The following is a 19,569-nucleotide window of genomic DNA, read 5'->3' as shown; positions in this document are numbered from 1 at the left end:
ATATCTTAAACAAACCAAGAAAACATATTTTTATAAATTATAGTCACCTAGTACAGAATTTCAACAAACAAAAAACACTGAGCATTATTAACAGATAACAGCACATTGACAAGTCATGATACAAATATTTATTGAAATGACAACGTCCTCTTGAAATGCTCTGGTTCCTCTCCCCTTCCCTGAAACAGTTTGGACTCTATAGCACAACTGGCCAGGGCTTTAACCATGCTCTTTAGAAGCAGAAAGCAAGTCTCAACTGTCACATCCTCGTGTCTTCTAATCAGGTACCCCAGAATGTTTAGCACAAAAGGAACTCAGAACTATTATAATTTTGTAAATTGGAAACTTGACGGGAACAGAGAAGTACCTGCCAAGCTGTCAGTTCTAGTTGATAAGCCTCTTATGTAATTGTGAAAACTTAAAGCCCTAGAGAACACCATAGGCATATCTCAGTGTAGCTACTAGAAAAAAGTTAAATACATCACAAAGAATATTCAAATAATATTTAACTGACCTACATGAAAGGAATGGAACTTTTGAAATGTGACCAAAATTATTTTTGTTTATAAATTTGGGCTTTTGTATTTCAATGCAGGTCTTGGCTTCTAGAAGAATTTTTAAATGACCAACCTGGACAATATAAACTTCTTCCTTTTCACCATACCAGATTTCAAACTTGCGGTTATCACCTTTTACATATTCAGTGATTCCAACTTCATCCATCTACAATAAATAAGTCAAAATTTTTATGAGCATTTTATTTTAAATATGAAGTTACATTAAATCTACCCTATCATATTCTAAATAAAACAGTATTTGTCTTGGGTAGAAAAATATATGTTATATTAAATGAATATGAAATGATAATTACAATCATAGATGAGTATTTAAATGTTTTCATTGAACTATGCACTTTATCGTTCAGACTGCATGTTTCATGTCAGTGGCTGAAACAAATTTTATAAATCTGAAAATCCAAGTAGCCCATCTAAGATTTAATTATGTTATAAATTAATAGTACACTATTAAAACAAATTATTGGGTCAAATACAGAAGTAATTAAACATCAATAGAAAAAAGCCACTGAAAATTAATTTAAATAATTATTTATAATGATTATTTGACAATCATTTAATCTTACAAATTATAATTTATTTTGATAGAAGCCCTACAAATTATAATCATATAATTTACTGGACAGGAGAGAACCAGTCAGGTACACGAGGATCTCCCTATTTTCTACCAATCCCTTGGCCTTTCTAAAAAACAAATAATATGTCATGGGACATTGTTGTCTTTTTTGTATCCAGTGAAACTTTTGTACACAATATCTCTCCCTTACCACAGTTTTTTCTTCTTCTCAACATGATTGTGCAAACCATAAACTCTTCCATTTTCTTTCATAGTTTTCTGCTAATAGCTTGGCTAATTGCACTTTGAGCAATCCCAGTCCCCTGCACAAATATTCTTTTAATTCCTTTCTGCCTTTCCTCTTTTATTTCAGTTCTTACCTAATAATCTAAAGGGATATCTCACTCTCTGTTCTAGTTATGAGCGCCCCCCCAGATGGCCCTAATTAGAATTGATAAGCATTATAAGGCAGTGCTAGTGAGATTGCTATACCAAGGGGAAGAAAACCACTTATGCTTAAAAATTTAATGCAACATATTAATGAAAGAACCTTTGACATCCACCCTGAATGTAGTCAGAAGTTATTTTCAGAATGTCCCAAACTATCTTTATATTCTCACTCCACCATTCCAACTAACCTACGTCTGCTTGAATATCACAATTTAAAATGAATAGAAATAGGGCCGGGCGCGGTGGCTCAAGCCTGTAATCCCAGCACTTTGGGAGGCCGAGGCGGGTGGATCACGAGGTCAAGAGATCGAGACCATCCTGGTCAACACGGTGAAACCCCGTCTCTACTAAAAATACAAAAAATTAGCTGGGCATGGTGGTGCGTGCCTGTAATCCCAGCTACTCAGGAGGCTGAGGCAGGAGAATTGCCTGAACCCAGGAGGCGGAGGTTGCAGTGAGCCAAGATCGCGCCATTGCACTCCAGCCTGGGTAACAAGAGCGAAACTCCGTCTCAAAAAAAACAAAACAAAAAAAAAAAAAAAAGAAAAAAAAAGAATAGAAATCTCATATTCAATATTTTTAAAAATTAACTTTGTTTCATTACGTGCTTTTGTCTTAACATGATAAGCTGGAAGGCACACAGGCTTTGGCATCAGAGAGGTCTGGGTTGGAATACATCTCTACCACTCACTAGCTATGTGTCTTAGTTCAAGTTGCTTAACTTTTCTAAACTTCAGTTTCCTCAACTATAAAATGGAAAGAACACCTATTTCATAGGGTTGATGTAAGGACTAAATAGCCTGGAGTAAATGCTTAGATCCTATAATGAGCTTTTTAAAGTACGAGTTTGCTTTCTAATCTTTCCCTTATTTAAATTGCAATCATTTGTTATTTTTTATTGTAAACATATAGTACATCATTACTGACTAAGTGAACTTTTCTGAGCTGCCTTGGAAATGTAACCATTATGTGTGGCACATAGTAAGGACTATGTGCATGTTTGTTAAATTTTTAAAAATTGATAATAATAAATACATGAACTAAGGAATCTGAAGGACTCAAATCTCCTCATGTGGTCAACTGTGACTTTAGATAGGGCCCTTCCTTGGATATAAGTGGCCAACTTAAAACATAACACATAAATCATTAGAAACTACATGGTCAGGCCATGGGATTCCAATTTTGTATGGTACAGTCAAAACAAGAGTTCATTTAAAGTGAGAGAGACATAGACATAAAGATGGCAACAACAGACACTTGGGACTACTAGAGGAGGAGTGGAGGGAGAAGGATAGTGTTGGAAAACTAACTCTTGGGTACAATGCTCAGTACCTGGGTGATGGGATATTTGTACCCCAAACCTCAACATCATTCAATACACCCAGGTAACAAACCTGCACATGTACCCCCTGAATATAAAAGAAAAGTTAAAAAATGTAAGAGAGAAGGTTCAGCAGTTGAGTATCTGCAATGATTTTCTCTACAAAAGATAAGACTTTGAAACCAATAGCATAAATTGTTAAGTAACACAATGACTGAGAATGCTAGCAATTGCTAAATGCTGGAATCTCACGATAAGCAGACAAGCAGAAGTGAACACAGTGAACCCTAAGAAACATCCTAATTTTCAGTGGTATCACCATTTTCCCAGGAATCCTGGTCTAAAGCCTTGCAGGCATTACTGGCTAATTTTTTTATTAAGGATATTCGGCATTGCTGGGGAGCCAAAGAAGAATCAGAAAGATTTTCTTCCTTCAATGTCAGGTATTTATTTTTTGTAGCTAGTAAGTTAGCAAGCCCATCTGTCTACCTTCTATTGAAATGTTTCTAGCATCTAACCCACCTTCTCTGTTTCCATGGTACCTATTGTAGTTTCAGTTCTCATGACTTAATCACCTAATCCCTTCTTTGCTTTAATGTACTCAAGAAACATGTTGTTGGCATGTCCATCATTGTGACAAATTAAGGGTAAACAGAAAATTAATATGAACTAGAAATACTATAGTAGGTAGAAATTAGATCACCTCACAATAAAATGGACATCAAATGGATTTGGGTCAAATATACCTATGAAGGTAAAGTACCTTCCAAAAGAATAAGTATACAGACAGCAAGAGATTTGAACCCTCTCTGTCACAGATTACAAGTTTATGGTTCTCAGTCAATGTTTATTAATGACTCAGAAGGCCCTTTGAGATTTGAGGGCTTAGAAGTGGACTGCTAAAATCAAAGGAGGAACTGGAACTTTCTGATGAAAACGACAGAGCTTTAAAGAAGCTGTGGTGTGTTCAGCGTGAAGGAGGGAAAATAGTCTATAGGAAAAACTACTTATTTTTTACCTGACCCTGGGCAGGAACCTTGTTAGGAACAGCTAGGGACTGCTGATCCTATGGGAAGAATCAAAAGCAGGGCCTACTTATAGGTAGTCTCCTAATACAAACACCTCACTCAGGTCTCAAAACATATTGCCTGTCTTCTTTATGACTGCTGCTGAAAATTTCAATTATCAAATATACTGGTGATGACAACTATGAAAGAACACGCTCATGAAAAGTGACTAACATGATAGTGGTTGGAGAATTAAGGACAATAATTATCTCTATTTTTGATATTTTCTATGAGAAATGTTATATTGGTTTTAGAATTCAAAATTCAAAGGATGAAAATCATTAGATGTAAAAAATATTCAAATTTGTCAATTATGGGTCTCATGTGAATTGGAAGTTCCTCTTCTCTAATGGAGAAACCAGCTGGAAGCATCACTGGGTTGTTAATAACTTCCCCAAACAGTACTGTTCTCATTTTAATAACAAACTAATAAACTAATATTAGGACAAAATGGCAGTTTTATTTATAGGAGAGAATAAAGTACTTTTGAAAGATGGAAAAGAACAGATTTGGAAAGGATTCAGCTATAGATGGCTTTGAACACCCAGGAAGGGTGAAGCTAGGAAATGGAGGAGGAACAAAGAAAGGAAGGTGGGGACATGCTAAGCACAAATGTCATCCATTTTTAAATTGCATTGAGGAAAAGGAGGAAACTTTCTTCCCTATCTCTCCTGTGGCATAAGACTCCTTTATAACAAGATCAAGTATTCTGCCCAGTGTCACTGGAAAGAGAGTGCTCATGGGGAGGCTGGGACGCTCCTTATAATTTCAAACTGTGCTATTCAGGATGCTAGGGAGCCCCCTTGGGGAATATCTAGGATTGCAGTGAGAAGAAAGGGAGGAATTAAAGCTCTGCATTCCCTCACCTTTACTTCAAGCAGAGAAGTTATGATTCACCTGACTTCTACATAAGAGTTAAGAATTTTTTAAAAAAAACAAAGAAATGTGCAGCTAAAGTATAAAAGTCACTCATCTGAAACAGAAAAGTTTTCAAACTGGGGTACATACGCACACACACACACGCGCGCGCAGAGGAAACAATACTACATTATCCAATACAAATTGTCTTACTTTCCAACAGTGTTTAAAACTGTATGATGGGTATCTATCAGAGCCTTCTCCACTTTCAACACGCCTTTTACAAAACACAATGGCTTTTTCATACAAGAAAAGGTGTCGCTGCATTGGTTTGAATCTAGCCAAATCCTTCATTTTCGTAGCACCTTTCTTATGTCCTATCCAAACACTAAATCCACCTTGCATTATCATCTTGCCGAGTTCATTTAAGTTTCCCTAGAATGGAAAATCAAAAACCATCAGTAGAAAGCAAAACTACCTTCACCTGTCTGACATCAACATTTTAGTGTTTAGCTTGAGCTACTAAAACCCTGAAGCATAATTTATGTTTTTTTACAAACTTAACTTTGTATGTTTAAACATGGCATGCACTACATAAGTACAAAATTACTGTGGGAGTGGAGGATAAAAGAAAATTCCTTTTCTCTGGCTTCCTATCATGTGGAGGTATTTCAGCTACGGTAAGTCTCCCCATCTCTTCCTCAATCCTGTTTGACACATGACATATACCAGTTCAAGTTTTCCCACTGGGCGGAGTTAACCTGTTAAAAGGCTACACAAGTGCTAAAAATTTGATTCTTTTCTTCCCTATCTATCCCTATCTACAGTGGCAAGCAGCAATTACGGAACAATACATTTTCTTAGCTGACTCAAACATTCCTTAAGCAGGATCTCTCAGGTCTGGGACTGGGGGAAGACTGTTGGGGACAAGGGGAATCTCATAAATCCATTTGGCTGCTGATCTGAAGCTTATTCTCTACTTAGTGTTATCAGTGGTAATGTCAACACTTTGATCTCCATTTATCTGCTTCTTATATGCTATTTCTCAATTGGTCCTAGGAGGGGAAAAGGGATGTCGAGATGTTGACCCCCTAAAATTCCAACAATTATTAAAATATGCTTACAATATAGCCATTTATTGCAATCTGATGCATAGAATCATTAACTGACTTCAGTAAATCCAGCATTGCATCGAGTGCCTCCTTTAACTGAGCAGATCCTTCACAGTCTTTGCTATATTTTAATAGCTCCTGTAATTAGAAATCAGGAATTAATATTAGACAGATATTAATATCTGTTCAAAATAAATAAGTTTTTGGCCAACATGCTTTCCAGCAGGAATCCAAATATAATGTCACATTTTGGAGTAATTCCTTTTACATGCTCTTTGTTGCAGTAATATTATTTTTAATAACAATGTCAAAATAGAGGAAGTAGAATAGTGACTGAATGGTATAAAACAAAGGACATTTAATGTTTCTGGAGCTTAAGTATAATGGCTATTAAGACACATCGGAGATCAATTTTTAAAGCCATTACACATAGGGTTCTTTTGTCCTCTACATACAATAATTTGTTTTAGCTATGATGCACTCATGATGCATATAGTATAGAACATTATGAAAATTCATTTTAAAACAAGCCATGTTGTATTTATACTTAACACAAGATTCTAGTAATCCTTTCACATTATACTAGGGGAGTGAGTGCCATTTACATTTCTCATTGAGAAGGCCCCTATGAAATATAGTCCCAAAACTATAAGAAATATTTGCTTTCTTTAGTTCTTCTTATAAATATTTAAATTTCTTCAGTAAAACATTATGCAGAAATCAACATAACTTGTATCAAAAATTAAATGGCTAAGACTCCAGATATTATCTGCCTGATATCTATGCCTATGGCATTTGTAGCCACAGCGAATTGAAGGAGTACACAAAATTCTACTGCTAAATCCAGCCTTCTCAATCATTGAGCCTACCTATTTCTAGTGCTTCCTAGTAAACTATTTTCTTTTTAATGGCTCTGACATATCTGACTCAAAAAGTAAAGCAAGAAACAAATGCTTCATATAATTACCTTCAACAATAACTGATATTTAGTGATTCGTTGCACTGGTTTGAGTAAGTAGGAATCTAGTCCAAGTCTGTGTTTTAACTTTCTTTGACATTCCTGTCATTAAAAGATAAATATATATAAAAATATATTAAAACATGTACCTGTGAAAATATCAAGTGTTCATTGATTAAACCTAATGCCCCAATGTTTCTTATATCTCAAAGAAAATTTATTGGAAAAATCACTGTTATGTGTAGTAGTACAGAAATTATAAGACACAGTATTTCTGAAAACTACCATAAACACTGTTTCAAGGATTGGAGAGGTAAACCATTTCAACATTTCAAAGATTTAAAAGTTTTCACATATAAATTCATATTGATATGGAATGCTTAAAAGATGTGAAATCAGGGAATGGCTATAAATTAGCATGATTAAAATGTTCTTTAATATATTCAAGAAAATTCACAAAAGACCAAGCTCTACTAGTCAAGGGTCAGAAAGAAATTGGTTGTGCTGAATATAAATCAGACTGGACATGCAAACAAAATTTTTAATATCACAAGAAAATAAAGCCCTCATCAACTGGTGCTATGTTTCATCCAGTAATTGGCCTATTATCACTGTAAATATAAGGGTCATGATATTGAGTCTAGGAACATTGTAGGGGCCCATAGTTAGGGCAAGATGTGGGTATTTAGGATAAAATGTGCATAAAGTACAGAACAAAAAGGGATTGGGGAAAAGTATACCTGAATAAGAACCATGGCTCCCTCTGAATACAGATAAAATCCAAAATACAATCTAATTCAAACAATAATTAACAATTTATAGTTAAAGGTGGAGTACTGCTATTAGGTTGTTGCAAAAGTGATTGTGGTTCCTGCCATGACTTTCAGAGGCAAAAACTGCAATAACTTTTGCACCAACCTGATACATGCATTTAGATCTCCTCACTCATGATACCAAGCTAAAATGATGAATAAGTTATTTTACAAGGCAAAATCACAAAGTTATGAAGAAGATAAGAAAGTGAAAAACTTCAGCAAAATTTGGAAACTGGAAACCAACCCTAGAAGAACAACTGAGCACACTGGAGAAAAAAGTGGATTTCAGATTGGCAGAGGAAAAAGTCAAGGAACAACTCAATTTATGTTATATACATCTTCTGCATGCCCTCCACAAAGTCTCAGGATAACAGATGCCAAGTACCTCTGAGAGTGGGAGGTAAAGGTGAGGTTCAAGAAAACATGCTTGTTGAACGCCTTTTTAAGAAGTAATTAGCTAATAACAAGTGTTAATGAGGATATGGAGCAATTAGTACCCTCATACACTGCTGTCAGAAATGTAAAATGGTACAGCAACTTTGGAAAAGAGTACAGCAGTTTCTTAAAAAGTCAAATGTAGAGTTACCATATGACCTAGCAATTTCACTCTCAGGTATTCAGCCAAGAGGAATAAAAACACATCTACACAAAAACTTGTACAAAAGCATTCTTAGCAGCATTGTTCATAATAACCAAAAGGTGGAAACAAGCCAAATGTGCATCAACCAATGAATGGATAAATAAAATGCAATACATCCATATAATGGAATATTATTCAACCATAAATAGGAACAAAAAACTAAATCATGCTACAACATGGATGAACCACTAAAATATTATCCTAAGTAAAAGAAAGAAGTCAAACACAAAAGACCACATATTGTATGATTCAATTTATATCAAATGTCCAGAATAGGCAAATCTATTGAAGACAGCAAGTAGATTAGTGTTTGCCTAGGGTTGCTGAGATTTGGGGAAAATATAAGGGTAACTGATAAAAGGTTCTGGTTTATTTTTAGTGATAAAAATATTAAATTGATTGTGGTGATGGTTGTACAGCCTTGTGAATACAGTAAAACCATTGAATTGTATACTTTAAAATGGTGAACTGATGACATTTTATCTCAATAAAGTTGTTACAAAAAATAATAAATGGCATGAAAATCTAAACAAAAGCAATAAGGCTCTCAGATAACCATATCACTCTACACAGCTCGGTGCCTTCTCACTCTTCCTTTGGCAGGAGAATGGATGTTTATCTAGAAAGAGTAAAGCACAGGGCCTATGGACTAAAGGATATAAGGTTCAATTTAGGGTAGAGTACCATACTGAAAAATATTCAAGTAATCTCCATGTTATCTCTCAAATTAATGACCCTCAGCCTTTTCTCCCAAGTTGGCTGCCGCAACACTGGCAGCCAGATCATTATACACAAGGTCGCAGTTCAAGGAATCTGACCAGCCTAATAGAAATGCTCTAAAGATACAGGTATTGGGGAATCCCTTTAAGAAAATAGCTTGAGACAAATAACTCAACAGTGAGGATCATGGTCAATAAACCCACATATGCCCTGGAAACTTTCATCGAGCTTCTTAGTGTTTGCTCCCAATTTAAGTGGACAGACAAGTATCACCAGGCATTTGAAGAGAGCATCAAAGATGGGTAATAGGAACCAAAGAGAAATAGAAAGAAAAAGTGCAACGTGAAGACAACAGAAACTGTGCAGGGAGAAGAAAACTATTTTTAAAAGAAAAATCTACTCTCATCTTTGTGTAGATGAATGAAGATACTGAATTCATAAAATGAAAACAGGATTTTATTAAAAGAAACATTGTTAAAAAAAAAAAAAAAAACAGAACAAAGGTGAGGGCTCTTCAAAACTAAAAACACAATGGCAGAAATGGAAACCTCAATAGAAGGACTAGAAAGTAGAATAAGAAGACAAAGAATGGAAAATAGAAAAGATAAGATAATTAGAGGACCAGTCCAGGATGTCCAAACTTGTACAACAGAAATTCCAAAAAGTGAAAATGGAGAAAATTAGTTGGAGGCAGTCAAAGAAAAACTCCAAGTAAATTTGGGTAGGAGGTTCCAAATTCAAAGTTATCACCCCAAGACTAGCATAATGGATAAAAATAGTGCCAACATTTTAACACCGAAAATAACAGAAGTTTTCATAAGCTTCCAGATGACAGAAACAAAGTCACCTGCAAAGGAACAAAAATTAAAATGGCATCAGATTTCTGAATAGTAATACTAGAAGCTATAAGACAATTGAGCAATACCTTCACAGTTCTGAGTATAATTATTTCTTCCCTAGAATTATATACCCAGCCAAACTAGCAATTAAGTCTTAAGATAGAATAAAGATATTTGCAGGCACATATACTCTCAAAAACTTTTATGTACTGTGTACACTCTTTCAGGAAAACTACTGGAGGATGTGTTCTACCAAACAAGGCAGGTAAACAAGAAAGATAAAGACATGGCACCTAGGAAGGAGGAGAGCCTATGCAATAGACAGGTGAGGAGAATTCCAGAAATTATGTTCACCAAGATCCCCAGGTGTCAGCTGTGCAACAGGCCTAGTAAGTCTAGATAAGCAAGACAAATACCTCCAGGAGATATTTCTTGAAGAATATGAACTTCAGAGAAAAAAAATAATGTGTTTAAATGTAATAAGAAGAGATTTTTGTAACTCCCACATCTGGGAGAGGTTGGGGTAGAATAATAATAAGTATCTAGAAAACTAAGTTAAAACACCATTGCAAGACAAACAGAAGGGAAGGAAAAGCAACCCTATTAGACCACATGATTCATCTGAGCAAAGAAATTACATAGTCTTCGTTTAACACTGTATACCAATCTAATCAAAATTACAATATAACTATAGTGGAGGTATTGTAAGAAAAGGAGTATATTTATATATGTGGTAGTTGGGTGGGGGACAGTGAATGAGAGCTAAATCCTTATCTTCCATAGTATGAAGGAAAAAGATAAGCATATCATTTGAAGCTATGGAGGTAAATACCAAAGGATGTAGCTAAAAGTGCTGAAAGTGTTTGCCTCTGGGAATTTACAAATGTGTTTGTGTGTGCTGTGGTGGGGAGGGGCAGACTTTCTCTTTAACCTATGTATGTATATGCATATGTAACATACCAAAGTAGAAAATGAATTTATAATTAAGAAATATCCCAATATCTTCCCGAAAGAGTATATCCAATATTGGAATAATTACCATACCTGGAAAAATGCACATTCTGAATACTTCCTCCATATTGTTTCTGATCTGGGCTTATTCTGACAATATTTTGCATACATCTGAAAATCATCCTTCTGTGATAAGAACCAAATTCAAATAAATTACTAATTTGCAAATATGACATTTGCCATCAAGAAAGGCTAAACAAGTGTGTGACCAAGCATCCTAGGAAATGTGGCCTAAAGGGCCTACTCTACTGGCAGCTGGTCAAAAGCCTTCTTTATATTCCAAGAACAGCATGCCCATTGAATCTGGTGGGAGGACACATAATTATCTAAGTAATATCAGAACTTCCACTTACCAAGCTTGAGGCGTAGATGGAGCCTTCTCTGTCTGAACTATAAAAACCTGCTTTTTTGCATAATGATGAGTTAATAAGGTGCCAAGAAATATGTTCTGTTATTAGTCTCTTGATTCTCTAGTGAACGAACTTGCAGCTGACTTCCAAGTTAGAGCTTACAGCTCTAGGTTCATCATTGAGACACTGTCATTGTAGCATAATCTATCTAGGCACTCATGCAATTCTCTCTCCCTGGAATCTTCGTTCTCTGACCCTCATGAATCGGCTATCCCCTCCCTACTCATTATTTAACACTTATCTCATAAGTTATCTCTTCTATAAAACCATTGTTTATAACTCCATTCTATGTAAGATGCCCTTTTTCTGGATTTTCCTAGGACAATTTGTGTATTTCTGATCTAGGGCAACTCATCTTCTACACAATTAATAATTTCCTTGTTTTTATACCTAAATAGATTTGGGCTTGGTATCCACATTATCTGGCACAATGCTTGGTGCATAGTAGGTGACCAGTAGATGGTTGTTGAATAAATGAACAATTCATCAATAAACATTTATTAAACCACAACTGGTTGCTAAGAACTCTGCTAACCTAATGAAGATACAATATATAGGATATGAATCCTGGATCTAAGAGCTTTCCCAAGTTTGGGAGAAAATTCATGTATACATGTAAGGTGTACAAGCACAGTAAATATCAAATGAGTAGTATAGACATTACATACTATAGAGTCTAAAGGAAGGATAAACTGCTATTGCTTGAGAAGGCTGGGAAAGAATGTGGCCATAATTTAAACATGTTTAAAGTTAGAACATGTCGAGCAAGGTGGACACACAGTACTTTCTTATCCTTATTCTCTTCTTATTTCATAAACTCTTTCTGGGATAAGATATCTATTTTGAAGCTTTCAACAATAACCTCTATTGAATTAACTCTTAAGACAAAACTGATTTTTCAGGAAGAGGAGAAACTACATAAGCAGAGAAGCATGCACAAAAAATATTCTAACAGAAAACTCTGATGGAGGAGAGTATGATCACTAACCTGGGAAGTCAATTGGATTAACCATACTTGGGACATAGAGGAATGGACCTCCCTGAACACTTTTGTTGAATGAAAAGAACTGACAGCTCTCTGTTTCTGTGAAGTTCCTGTGATCTATGCCTTGGTGGCTGTAACTCAGACTAGAATTAATTCTAAAACTTTACATATATTTTAATAATATAAATAATAAGGTCAATTTTTAGGCCAAAAATTGACAAAGCCCCAGATGGTTTTGCTATGATGATCCCAACTCTTACATCTTCATAGCCAGGGTGGTCCCTGGATTACTAAGATCACCCAGGAGTCAGTGTTCACGAGCTGGGCCAATGAAGCATTTGATACCACAAAATGCAATGGGTATTTCCATGCTCTGGATATCCCAGTGCATTCGTTTCTGCAGCAAAATTTGGTTCGGTATTAAATACTTGCTGGAGTAATGTATCTTCTCCAAAAATATAAAGACATAAAGTACCTATCTTGTCTCCAAATCTGTTGTTATAAGTGAGTTTCTATTTTGGTGGCCCGTATTTATATGTTTTTAAAAATAACTTAACTCACCCTTTCTAGGAAACAAGGTCCCACTCTTTCCGGAGCATGAGCACAATTTTCCAGGCTGCTCAAGAAAATGCTGTGAAAATTTCAGAGAAAAAAAAATTACATGATTTTATGTGAAATATAATAAAGTGGTCAAGAGAGCACTTTAAATAGTTTAATGGAAAATAATATTCAATTCAGCAATTACATACTCGTTATGGAATTCATATATTTCTGCCATGTTTCCAAAGAGAATGTCCTTTTTATTTCTCAGGAGAGGTGGCATAAGATCAAACATCTCTGGATTATCCATCTCCGCTCTATAACCCTACCCAAAATAAATACATTCATGTGTTTTAAATATTTACATGCACATTTAATTGGGATACTAATGTTGTAGGTACAGTAGAGTATTAGGGGATTGGAGGGTGAAGTTGTTTGAATTTTAATTCAGTTTTAATTCAGTTCCAATCTCCTACTTCCCAAAGTTATCCATTACTTTTTTTTTTTTTTCCAGAAGGCAGGACAAGGAAGTCAAGGTCTTCCAATCAATAGTCAGAATAAAGTAATAGCTCTTTGCCCTTCAGAGTAGCTTGTAGTATAGGAAACAAGATAGAAACCAAGATGAAAACATAAATTACAGGTCATCAGCTTCTCCTTAAACTGGCAAGACGTGTTTAGGTTCTTTCAGACCAAATTAATATCATAACATTCTTGTCAAATGAATATTTTATCCCATTCTCAGGTTTTTACATCACAGTCTCTAAATAGCACCCTGTAAATAATTGTAACAATCTGCTGTATTCCTAAGAGAACATTTTCTCTTCTGTAACAAATTCTGAATCAATCATTACCATTACTGAGGGAGAACCTGAATGTGCACATTTAACTAACAGGCTGTGTCAGACAATAAAAGAAATGCCCATTGCTGCCATATGAGAAGCAAGGAAGGAGACAGAAGTAGAAGACTGTACCTAAACACTTTCTAATGAACGTTGCCAGGGATCATTCAGGAAAAGATAGGGCAAATACAATTTGAGTCGCTTACCAGCAAAACAGTAAACAGTTCTTGAACGTAAACTCTCTCAGTCTGTATCAGTTCATTTAGGACGTGGCTAAAATGAAAAGACCACATTTATCAGTTATTTAATTACTGAGATCTATATTGCACTGTTTCAAGTATAATCATAAGAAGGTAAAAAAAATAGCTAATGCATAGGAACTACCAATGGTTTTTGTTTTGTCATCAAAATATGAAACTACTTTTATGGTTTCTAGAATAAAAACCACCCATAAGACTTTAAATACACACACACACACATATATATATATATATCAAAGAAAGGGAGATGCTCAAGGATTACTATTAGCTTTAAATAATTTTATTTCTAACTCTCTGAAATTAGGAATAAGTTTACTAAAAACTCACAATAACTATTCCTAAATGTGTGAGGCTTTCATTGTTTTGGGGTAGCATGGTTTATGAACTTTAATTTCCTTTTTTCCCTAAAAAATAAGTATTAGCAGGCCGGGCGCGGTGGCTCAAGCCTGTAATCCCAGCACTTTGGGAGGCCGAGGCGGGTGGATCACGAGGTCGAAAGATCGAGACCATCCTGATCAACATGGTGAAACCCCGTCTCTACTAAAAATACAATAAAACTAGCTGGGCATAGTGGCGCGTGCCTGTAATCCCAGATACTTAGGAGGCTGAGGCAGGAGAATTGCCTGAGCCCAGGAGGCGGAGGTTGCGGTGAGCCGAGATCGTGCCATTGCACTCCAGCCTGGGTAACAAGAGCGAAACTCCGTCTCAAAAAAAAAAAAAAAAAAAAAAAAAGTATTAGCATTTTAGGCACTATTTTTCCCTTTTCCCAGTAATGTTCTGAAATATTCTAATAATGGTAGCAGATATTTTACACTGGTCTTCCCAAGTGTAGGTCATACTTATGTTTCCACAGTTTTTGTTTGTTTGTTTGTTTGTTTGTTTGTTTTTGAGATGGAGTCTCACTCTGCCATGCAGGCTTGAGTGCAGTGGGGTAATCTTGGCTCACTGTAACCTCCATCTCCCAGGTTCAAGTGATTCTCCTACCTCAGCCTCCCGAGTAGCTGGGATTACAGGTGCTCACCACCACACCCGGCTAATTTTGGTCTTTTTTGGTAGAGACAGGGTTTCACCATGTTTGCCAGGCTGATCTCAAACTAATGACCCCAAATGATTTGCCTACCTGGGCCTTCAAAAGTGCTGGGATTACAGCTATGACTAACCATGCCCAGCCTGTTTCTATAATAATTTTGTTTACTGTCTCTGGAAAATAAAATGTATTTTCCTTTCAATGTGATTTTCCAATTGACATCATATTTAAAACTAATTTCCCCTGTTCCCAGCATAAGTAATACATTTGATTTAACTTATACTTTGGCTTTTTTTTTTTCATTTTTCTTTTTGCATTTTAAAGCACCTAACATTTGAGAGTCTTAGTGTATATATATATGTGTTCGTATATATATGTATCTCATACACACATATGTATACACACAATTTGCTGCAAAATGCTTGCTACTTAAAACTCTGTAATATAAAATTTTAAAAATGAATATTCCTATGTCTAGAATTTTCTTTATAAAACATACATACTCTTTTATTACTTACAAAAACCCCATGAGAAAGAATCTGTTATATCATCCTTTGTAATACCTTTGAGGATAATATAACATAAAAGTGAACAAAACAATGAGTATTAACATCTATAAGATAACATTGTATAAGTCTGTATAATCCTTTGTAACTTTTGATGTATCATTCTACTCATTTTGTATACAGACCTTTGCTAAGAGAAGAGATTTTAACTGTTCTCACCACACACACACACACACAAAAATGGTAACTATGTGAGGTGATAGATATGTTAACTAACTTGATATGGTAATCATTTCACACTATCTATCTATCTATCTATAGATAGATAGATAGATGCTATCTATAGATAGATAGATAGATGCTCATATATATATATATATGAGCATCACATTGTACACTTTAAATATCTATAATTTTGTCAATTATATATCAATAAAGCTGAAGAATTAATGGATATGCTAATTACCATGATTTGATCCTTACACATTATATACATGTTTCAAAATTTCACACTGTATTTCATAAATATGTATAATGATTATGTGTCAATGACAAATAATAATAAAACATTTTTTTAAGAATGATATACAAAAACCTCCATTTTATTTCATTCTAGGGGGAAAAAAAGAGGATACCAAAATTCTAAAAAACTTTTGTTAATTTTCCTCAAATCACATAAACAGGCCATAGCTTGCCCAGCCTAAATCCTGGACTTCTGGCACCTAAACTAGTGCTCTTTTCATCACACTCAGTAAAACCCCATTCTGTGAACTCAAATTTCTAATCACATTGGCCTGGAACACTGAACCAGAGACTCCTACAGTTAGATGTATATGTGAGTTTATGTTAATAAATAAAGAATACTTCTTTAAAACGTCCAAGCTATTGTCATTATCCAAACTGGAGGATTGCCCAGAACTTCTCTTCTCCGGACAATCATTCACCACTTCAATCTGAAATATAGAAAATAAAAGTTAAATTAGCATCTCTGTATGTATAGTTCTTCTTCAAGGCTATCTACTTCACATTAAGTTTATTCTAGTCCTAACTTTGAAGATAAATTGAAAAATTAAACTATGACTTTTTTTCAAAATAACTTTGATATGTGCTAGTAAAAAGTGACTTAAGTTGCCTAAGAAAACAGATTTGTGATACTAATTAGAACTTATTTTATATATTAACTTTTCATTTATTTGTCATTCTTGGAAAAAGAGGTTGATTCATAAAAAGTTGATTTTCTAGATAACTAAAGTGCATTCATTGAGGAACTAAACATGTTTTTAACCATAGTGATTTTTTGATGGAAACTTTTCTAGAAAATATTACATGGATCCTTGAATTCTTTAATCAAAGACACACAGCATAACTGATCCTTTTCCTTTATTTTTTCTTTCTAAGATCTGGGGCAAGCTAGAAGATCCTTTTCCTAATGATTTAATGGTATCATCATAAATTTGAATATGATAAATCTATAATGTACTCCAGGAATACTAAAACCTGCAGAACTCTCTATTCTTTCTTGAAATAACTGTAACCTGTACATCTCTGTCTCTACTCCCTGCCACATATTAGTTGTTATAAGTTGCCTCCCTAATTCTAAGCCACTTCCTTATTTTAGAGACTCTAAAGGACTGGGACTGGCCTACTGAGTCAACTGCAAAAGATTTGTAATGGCTATGTGTTCTTATGAAGCATTTGGGTCAGGCGCAGTGGCTCATGCCTATAATCCCAGCACTTTGGGAGGTTGAGGCAGGCGTATCACCTAAGGTCGGGAGTTCGAGATCAGCCTAACTAACATGGAGAAACCCCACCTCTACTAAAAATACAAATTTAGCCAGGCATGGTGGCACATGCCTGTAATCCCAGCTACTCAGGAGGCTGAGGCAGAAGAATCGCTTGAATACGGGAGGCGGAGGTTGTGGTGAGCTGAGATTGCGCCATTGCGCTCCAGCCCAGGCAATAAGAGTGAAATTCTATTGTAAAAAAAAAAAAAAAAGAAGAAGAAGAAGAATCTAATCTCAGCTGTATTGGACAGCTGAGCTTGCCAAAAGCCTGACCTCCAAGCAAATGTAACATTGCTTTGTGACAACTAGAATTCAAAATGAAGTACAGTCTCTATCAGCTAAATATTTCCCCAAAATGTGACCTACTTATTACAAATGAAAGAAACAAACATGTATTACAACTTTATATATATTAGGCATGCACAGTCCTAGCTGCTTAACACATATAATTATATTCAATCCAAACAGCATTTAGCAAGAGATGGCATTCTTTTTCTCTTTTTAAGTATGGGAAAACTGAGGCTCAGAGAGATTTTATAACATAGCTATGGTTGCATACTTAGTAAATGATGAAACAGTATCAAGCCCAAGTGTCGAAGCCCAGAGCCTGCCACCTTTATCAAGGTCCCTCTTCCAGGGTGTGCTCTGATTTGTTATGTCTGGCAAATGTACCAGGCATTATCAATATTTTAATATCATAATGAAAACTAAAAATACTGTACACTTCACTTATCAGATAGTAAATGGATATCAGATATCTATTATTCCTGACAGGTTTTGTGGAAAAATTTGAAACATAAATTAATACTTTTAAATATCTAAGAGTTGTACAAATTGATTTGAATTGGAAAAATGCAGTTTGGAACTATATTTACCAGCTGTAAACTGCACCAAAAAATAGAGCCACAGCCTCATATGTTTTTCCTTGGGGATACGCAACTGAATAAATCCATATGGAAAATGTAAGGTATCATGACTTGAAACTACAACTGTAAGACATGTAATAGTATAGACTTTGGCATTTCACCCTGTTTCCTTCTTGAAACCAGAATTTGTGGCTGTACAACATAATAACCAGGCCTAGTATATCAGTATAGGCAATTCACTAGGCTGCTATTAATTATATTAAAACTTAGAGCATTATCATATGCCACACATGTTCAAAGTACTTCACAAATATTAGATTATTTTATCCTTAACTCCATGGTGAGAATGTTCTATTCTTATCACCATTTTATATGTGGAAACTGAGTTCCAGAGAATTTGCCCAAGTTTATATAGCCAGTGAGTGATGTAACTGGGATTAAAAGCCAGGTAGTCTAGTTCTACAATTTGTACCACTATGCTATACTACCCCTTAAAAATATGTTCTAATCTTTATTTACCACACACAAAAAAATACACACAAAGAAAATGTGGAGTCTTGGGGACTGGGAGCAGTGGCTCATGCCTGTAATCCCAACACGTTGGGAGACCAAAGCAGGAAGATCACCTGAAGCCAAGAGTTTAAGACCAGCCTTGGCAACATAGAAGACCCTTTCTACCAATTAAAAAAAAAAGTGTTAAAAATATTAGCCACGCATAGTGGCACATGCCTGTAGTCTAAGATACTCAGAAGCCTGAGGTGGGAGGATTGTTTGAGCCCAGGAGTTTGAGGCTGCCATGAGTTATGATCACACCACTGTATGCCAGCCTGGGTAACAGAGCGAGACCCTGTCTCAAAAAAAAAAAAAAAAAATGAGAGAAAAGAAAATGTGGGATGTTGTATCTATGATGAGTCTACTTCTTTACAGGTATCAGACTGTCACAGATAACTGAGAGGAACGGAATCTTGTATCTAACAATAAGAAAGTAGAATGGGTGCAGTGGCACACATCTGTAGTCCCAGTTACTCAGGATGCTGAAGTGGGAAGGTGGCATGAGCCCAAGAATTAGAGGCAGCAGTGAGCTATGTAGCCCCTGTGAATAGCCACTGCACTCCAGCCTTGGCAACTTAGTAAGAACCCGTCTCTAAAAATATTTAAAAACAAACAAAAAAAGAATGGATAACTTTTTTGAGCTCTGAGTTAGCCTCTGCATGGTGCATTAGAACCTGCCCTGTGTGCTTCATACTTGTAGGACTGGAATTGCTCATGAAAGAAAGTTTCTTCTGCAAAAAGGTGCATTGCTTATTTACAATTATTGAGGTTATGGTGGGTGGTGGTAAATAAAGAAGCTGGAACATATAGGAGATGTTCTACACAAATGATTCTAACCTTGAGCCAGGACTTGAGAAATGGCTCAGACTGAGAAACTA

At 35.4% G+C, this 19,569-nt stretch overlaps 1 protein-coding gene across 6 annotated transcripts in view; it reads right to left on the bottom strand.

The window, feature by feature from the left end:
- Positions 1–19,569, bottom strand: part of MCF2 (MCF.2 cell line derived transforming sequence) — a 112,589-nt gene that overhangs the window by 7,552 nt on the left and 85,468 nt on the right. For all 6 annotated transcript variants that reach the window (XM_003940726.4, XM_074391498.1, XM_074391496.1 and 3 more), the window contains 9 exons: positions 16,354–16,442; positions 13,903–13,969; positions 13,067–13,182; positions 12,879–12,948; positions 10,956–11,048; positions 6,907–6,999; positions 5,952–6,077; positions 5,041–5,262; positions 631–723 (listed from right to left, as the gene is read on the bottom strand). In XM_003940726.4, the coding sequence (XP_003940775.1) occupies positions 631–723; positions 5,041–5,262; positions 5,952–6,077; positions 6,907–6,999; positions 10,956–11,048; positions 12,879–12,948; positions 13,067–13,182; positions 13,903–13,969; positions 16,354–16,442 (969 nt within the window). The remainder of the gene's footprint in view (positions 1–630; positions 724–5,040; positions 5,263–5,951; positions 6,078–6,906; positions 7,000–10,955; positions 11,049–12,878; positions 12,949–13,066; positions 13,183–13,902; positions 13,970–16,353; positions 16,443–19,569) is intronic.

The sequence above is a fragment of the Saimiri boliviensis genome, chromosome X (genome assembly GCF_048565385.1).
Source record: "Saimiri boliviensis isolate mSaiBol1 chromosome X, mSaiBol1.pri, whole genome shotgun sequence".
Taxonomy (NCBI): Eukaryota; Metazoa; Chordata; class Mammalia; order Primates; family Cebidae; genus Saimiri; species Saimiri boliviensis.
This window is presented reverse-complemented; position numbering and strand designations above follow the sequence as displayed.